This window comes from Erpetoichthys calabaricus, chromosome 4 (assembly GCF_900747795.2).
Source record: "Erpetoichthys calabaricus chromosome 4, fErpCal1.3, whole genome shotgun sequence".
Classification (NCBI taxonomy): Eukaryota; Metazoa; Chordata; class Cladistia; order Polypteriformes; family Polypteridae; genus Erpetoichthys; species Erpetoichthys calabaricus.
In genome coordinates this window covers 200,206,833-200,213,784 of record NC_041397.2, presented here as the reverse complement: position 1 = coordinate 200,213,784, position 6,952 = coordinate 200,206,833, and the positions used below count along the sequence as shown (strand labels likewise).

The 6,952-nt window shown below is 34.7% G+C and overlaps 1 protein-coding gene across 1 annotated transcript in view; it reads right to left on the bottom strand.

Moving 5' to 3' along the window:
* Positions 1-948: 948 nt before the first annotated feature.
* The window catches only part of LOC114650505 (matrix metalloproteinase-20-like), a 51,565-nt gene continuing 45,561 nt past the window's right edge, over positions 949-6,952 (bottom strand). Inside the window, exons 9-10 of the mRNA XM_028800169.2 lie at positions 3,016-3,119; positions 949-1,363 (exon numbers count right to left, since the gene is read on the bottom strand). Coding sequence (XP_028656002.1) covers positions 1,263-1,363; positions 3,016-3,119 — 205 coding nt within the window. The 3' untranslated portion in view covers positions 949-1,262. The remainder of the gene's footprint in view (positions 1,364-3,015; positions 3,120-6,952) is intronic.

The window sequence follows — 6,952 nt, the reverse complement described above, 5'->3', positions numbered from 1 at the left end:
CAGGCTAGTCAAAAAAGCGCAGCAGCGACTTTATTTTCTGCAGAGTACCTACATACTCTTCTGCTTTCTAGCAATCACCAAACAGGCTTTTGTTTTTGAGTAACATCTTCTTCTTTTAACATAGTTGGCTCATGCATCATTAATCCACCCACATCCACTGAGCTCAGCAAGTGTTGCAAGAAGTTTATTGGCCACTCGGTGGGTTCTATCACAATATCACTTCTAGTCTGATGGACAGTCTAACTTTTGTAACTGGTGACTCCATGGCATGACACAGCTTCAATTTCTTGATTGCTTAGTAATGAAAAGTCAAGCAAAATGACACCTTTTATTGACTGACTAAAAAGATTACAATATGCAAGCTTTCGAGGCAACTCAGGCCCCTTCTTCAGGCAAGATGTAATCAATTGATTGCTCAATGAAAAACTGCTGAGATGGGTAATCAAAGACATCTTCTTGCATCATTTTCCTAATCATGCATTTTTATCATTCTGCCTTCCTTAGGATGTTCTTTAGTCTTTATTTTGATAGCATTTCTCCTTATTCACAATGTGGGAAAATTCTATTGAGCAGACAGAAGGTTTTATTAAGAAAATGTGACTGTGCCATCAGTGTTGCACAGGCAGAGGCCAAGCATATCTTAAGTAAATGTTTCTCATGGGAAATCCTCAGTGCCTCAAGTGCAAAGAAGTCTGAATATACTCTATATGCATGGGAAAGATTTACAAATTACTAACTTATATCTTTAAAATAGAAGATGTCACAAGGCAATTAATGCACAGATTAGAAAATGATGCATAATAATAATTAAAAAAAAACAGATATATAAAATAGATTGATGGGTAGATTAATGCTTGTCACAGTCTGTATAGTAAGTTAATCTGAAATTAATTCCTTCATATTTTAAGTTTTAATTGCAACTCACAAACCCATCATGCAAATAAAATATTCTGAAGAATATAATATTTATTTTATAGTAAGTCATGGTGCACAACAATTCCTCAACATTTAAAGTAAAACAACTGTGTGAACACACAACCAGGAATGTCTTCTCTGTTGCATACAATAAAAAGTTCATTATAGTTTTCATGGAATGGAGTGGTTCTTTTTTTTCTTCTTTTTTTATATATAGATTTTTTGCTTGTTCAGCTTTGCATTATTCAAAAAGGAAATCCAAATTCCAGAAGTATTTTGTCCATCAAATTGCACAGCTTAAAAAATGGTTCTTCAAAAAATACATTTTCACAGTTTTACCATGGCTGCTAACATCCCAACCAAGCATTGGCTTTAACAGCATAGAGAACATATTTCTGTTGGTAATCATATTTGTATGCTTTAGGACCAGAGAAGAAGTGAATGTAACCTAGAAAAGAGGAAAAAAGTTTTACAATTTAGTAGGTGTAAGAGCCAATCTTAGAAAGTTAAAGCTTTGACTTAAACTCATATTAGTGTTTGCTAAATTTGAATAGAATATAATTTTCTTTCATAGTCATAGACAATGCTATAGCCTTTATTCCCTGTAAGCTATAACTAAGATACAGCGTGTTAACTGAGTCAGTTCTTGTTGAGAATAGGTCTCAGTGCTAGCAGGGACTGAAAGGGACCCCAAAAATGGGGTAAGCATACAGTCTTCTAACCATTTAGAAATGGTTCAACTGTAAGCAAACTTAAAGAAATGAAATAAGATTTATAAACTTTAAACATAACTTCTCTTAAACAAGAACTTTTCTTTTCTTTGCTATATCAATTTTCTCTTTTTTGTGTGAACTGTTTTACTTTTTACAAAATATATTTTGTCTGTGGAATTATTTCAACACGTCAAGCTTTGCCTGAATCCCATTTGCAAACTAGAGATGCTGAAATTTGGTAATTGTGGGTAAACACAGCTACAGTAGGTAAATAAATATTGCTTTTGACATGTGTTCTTAGTATGCATGTATTGTGTGGGTACTTGAATTGTAATGAACTATTAATATTTACACTGAATAATAAATAAGTTACACTTCGGCTAAAGCTAGTACACTATATATCATTATCCAAGCTCTTACCTCTTACAACCTGAACTGAGTTATGTTAGATATTAACTTAACCTTGGTTCAGGTGCAAAATGTTGTAGAGAGAAAATATTTTGTATTTATAATTAAATGTATTATGGTTTATTTATGGTGGTCTTGTGCAGTAGGTAGAGATACTGCTTCATTGCTCCAACGTTCTGTGTTTAAATCCTAAACAGAGAGACTGTAGAGTGTGTATGTTCTTCCCATTCGCAAGTGGCATTTTCTCCTAGTTCTCTGTCTTTCGTTCACACCCCTGTAGACATTTATGTAAAGATAATTGTGATTTTTTTAAATGTAATTAATTTTGTTTTAAAACAAAACATTTTCACATAACATATGTATGTATGGATTCTGTGATGAACAGGTTCCTTATCCAGGGATGTTAAGTGAGTTATAAGTAAATTATACTGTACTGACCTAAGCGTAACCAGGAAGTCATGTTTTATCATCAGTATTGCCTAGCTGCAGTTATTTTTTAAAAAAACAAAAACAAACGTTAATTTAGAATTTATAATACGAATTTTAAAAAATCCTTGAATTGAACGCTGCAAAAGAATTACTTATTTTTTAAATGTTTATCCATAAACAGCCAATCATAATTATGTGTTCTTCTGTTACATGCTAAATGTTACATAATTTAGCTTAATGTTTTCTAAATACAGTGTAACTGTTTTTATTTCATAATCACCAATAATAATTATTATCGAAATAAAAAAAATTAGAAATAAATTAGGAAAGTCAATTGAAGTAAATTATTACCTGAATGAAGTTAGAAACACTATTTTATCTGTAGACTCATCGTCAGACAGTTTATACACTACCAATACCAATGGCTCCTCCACACAAATGTTTTTCCTTATGCTATTTTAAACATTCAAATTGCACTTTTTTCATACCGCAGCTGCATTTTAATGCAGCCCTTCTCTACCAACTTTAAAATGAATAAAATGCGTCTCACCTGCCAACTCAAAAGCAGCATCCACTTTGCTTCCTATTCCTGGCCAGTCATTTTGAATGCTCCTGGGGTATCCAGAATCCATCTTATTTAGTCTTTCATCATATCTTGTGAAAAATTATAACAGTGTATCATCATAATAAGGAAAATTAGGCACTTCTTAATTCAGTTTTTACAGTATAAAATTAGTTTTCACCTTTTTTTTTCATTTTTGCTAAATTGGACCTAATCGAAATTCTAACTTGTTGTTAGGGTAGTTAAATTACATTAAGCCACTCTTCCATTGATGTTAAAAATGAACATTTCAAATAAAATGATATGCTTTCATCTTTTGCTTCATTTGGGAACAAGTACAAAACTTCAAACATCACTTATCAATGATACATATGTAAAACATTGAAAGCGGTGAATTTTTATATTAGGATACATTTTTTTAAGATCAGTTGTTAACAAAATTTGCAGTTATTCACAACATTTTTTAAAGTACTATATTTAATTTCTGATGCAACTGTAAATTTTTAAAAAGAATAGAAATAACAGTACAAAACAGACTATTAAAAGTTTGCTATTAAACAATTTTGTACTATTAAGGGTTATAGGCATGTTAAGATTGTCTAGTAAATTTATTTGCGCACTCCATCCATTCATTATCCAATCCGCTATATCCTAACTACAGGGTCACAGGGGTCTGCTGGAGCCAATCCCAGCCAACACAGGAACAGACCTCGGGCAGGACACACACACCCACACACCAAGCACACACTAAGGACAATTTAGGATCGCCAATGCACCTAACCTGCATGTCTTTGGACTGTGGGAGGAAACCCACGTAGACACGAGGAGAACATGCAAAATCCACGCAGGGAGGACCCGGGAAGCTAACCCAGGTCGCCTTACTGTGAGGCAGCAGCGCTACCACTGCGCCACCGTATTTTGAAAATGAAAACTCCAAAGCCCTGTATTGTTTGCATTTATAGCAATCAGATAACTCATTAATGATTAAGAATCTCACTATTCTGGACAGATTTGCATGACTGACACAAAATTGGTAATTCTGCTGTTAATAGAATAAAAGTATTTTTGATATCAGGAACCTTTGAAAACAAATACATTACTCTATTCAATAATTTTTGAAGCTTTAGATTTCATACTAAACCTTTGCTTATGCTAGAAAGGCAAAAAGTTTACACACAAAAAAAAAATCAAATTGATCAAGACTATTCATACATTTGTCATGCCAAGTTCCTTTCTGGATCTCAAATCAGCTTAAAACTATTTGCACGTGCATGCGCTTTTAGCCGCCCCCCATCACCTCCTGCCATGTAAGCAAAAAGAGCAGTGGACCCAGGATAGATCCATATGGTGTTCCACAAATGTCTATCCTAGATCCACTGCTCTTTCAATCTTCATGCTTCCATTAGGTCAGAGTATCTCATGGCATAATGTGAGCTACCACAGCTATGCTGATGACACCCAAAAGTATTTATCAATAGCGCCTGATGACCCTGACTGTCTTGATTCATTGACCCAATGTCTTACTTGTGTTTCTGAATGGATAAGTAGTAAATTTCTCAAACTAAATAAGAAGAAATCGGAAATCTTAGTTATTGGAAAAAATTGATATAGTGAGTTATATTGTTACAAAGTGGCCAGGCTGAAGTCATACATCCTTAATTTTATCAAATAGTAGTGCAGGAAACAAACTCCAGGGTCATGTTATGTATAATGGTTGACTTCTTAGTAATGCTGCCTTTGCCAGTTATGTTGTATAACACACATCACACCCTTTTTATAGACAACATAGGTAGGTTGCCCACTAAGGCAATTAACATTAGGTTTATACATGAGGTGTTATTACCAACACCAAGGACAGCTGTATTGAGAGAACATGTCAGTTAACTGTGATATGATTCAAGAGTTCAAGAACATTGCGATGTGAGTGATGCATCATTACAAAACGGAATGAAATAAAATTTTCTCTTCACTTTTGCATGAGTGCCTTTTAAATGCCTGTGTAAGACTTACAGATGGTTGAAAGTTGCCATAAATGTCAACCAAATTTCCACGGCAAGTTTGTGGTTTATAAATCCTAACTTTTCTGTAAGAAATGGTTTACATGTTTCCAAGCATTAGCATGTTATACACATAAGGCCCCAGGTGTCTGTAAAAATGGCACTTGCTCACAATTTTTGAATATTAGTGTTGCTTTAGTTTTTTAAAGGAGAATCACTAAATTGGTTCATTATTAACAAAATGCTGAAAGTTGCAACATGGGGAAGTAATGCTAGATTGATTCCATCATTTCTTTGTCATGCAACATAATAATGCAAATGTTGTGAATCTGCAAATGATGATTTCAATTCAAACTGTAACAGTATCAGTTTTCTGTAATAACTTCATTCAACAGCAACAACAACAATATTTAAATTTTTATCACACTTTTTTATAAAAGGTAACAAAATGTTACATAAAACAAAATTGTAGGTGAAAAGAAAAAGTATGTATACAAATGAATAAATAAATACCAAATAAAATAACGAATAAGAAAAAATCAAGAGATAATTACATAGTAGAGATAAACAAGTAACAGATAAATTGCAGTTCTTAATTATGGATTAAATTGCTAAATTCATTTTTAAGCCTGTAATGATTATAACAGAATTCAGATGCAATGCCTAGATGGCCCACGGGGGAATCAGAAAAACAAAAACTCCAACTGGAGAAAATAAATCTGTAGGGCAGCCAAAAAAAATGACTATCTTACCCTGACTGGGGATTCTACCTAATATAAAGGTAATTATGTAGTTCCTTATTGTAGTTCCTTACTGTTTTTATGCTTCATCCTAGAAGAAAGCTTTGTGTGCTGAATGAAAGCACACATTTATATCATTGACAAATTTAATTGCTAACTAAACAATCTCTACAAATTGCTACTTGAGAAAATGTAAATAGTTATAACCCAAGTCAAGGATTAAATATTCCCTTCATTCATCACTATCAATATATCCAAGTCTAACTTTGTAGCAGCAGTGAGCACAAACTGGATGGAGTTGATGGAGTTCTCCACAACCCTGTGGGGATCTGGGCTGGCCGCCAGGGGGTGCTGCATGGAGCCAGGAACCCACCTGGACATCTCTGCAGCCCCACCCGGAAGTGCAATTAGCCACAGGTGATCAAGCACCTGGAGCACTTCCGGGTGGGCTATAAAAAGGGCCAGCATCCACCACTCAGGAGCCAGAATCGGGAGGAAGAGGACGAGGTTGCCTGGGAGGAGTAGTGGTGCCAAAGGAAGGATTTGTTGTTTGTTTGTTTGCTGCATTAAGTGCTTGTGGGACTGTGTTGGGCCTGTGGGGCACGGGGAAGACATGCCCCACGGCTGAAGAGAAATAAAAAGTCTGTTTATTTTACACGTGCCTCTACTTCAGTCTGTGCTGGGTCGGGCGCTATATAGCGCCTTTTACAACATCCATTCCTGAATTTTTAGGGGTGTAACGCATTCTAAAAAATTTTGGGATGGTGGGGGGCCAGTAATGAGGTAAAATAATTCAATAATGATGTGTTTTAAAACAGGTGATGTCAACAGGTGATTGTAATCATAATTTGGTACAAAAAGCAGTATCTACAAAAGGCAGAGTCTTTGAAGAGCAAAGAGGGACAGATAATCTCCATCTTGTCAACAAATACATGATAATATTATTGAAATGTTTAAAAACAATGTTCCTCAAAGGAAGATTGGAAGGGATTTGAAAATTTCTGCCTCTACAGTACATAATATCATTAAACCATTCAATGAATTTGGAGGAATTTCAGTGCGTAAAGAGCAAGGGCACAAACCTAAGTTGTACACCCGTGATCTCCGATCCCTCATATTCCACTGCATCAAGAACCGTCACTCATCAATAGCTGATATAACCACATGGGCAAGGGATTACTTTGGTAA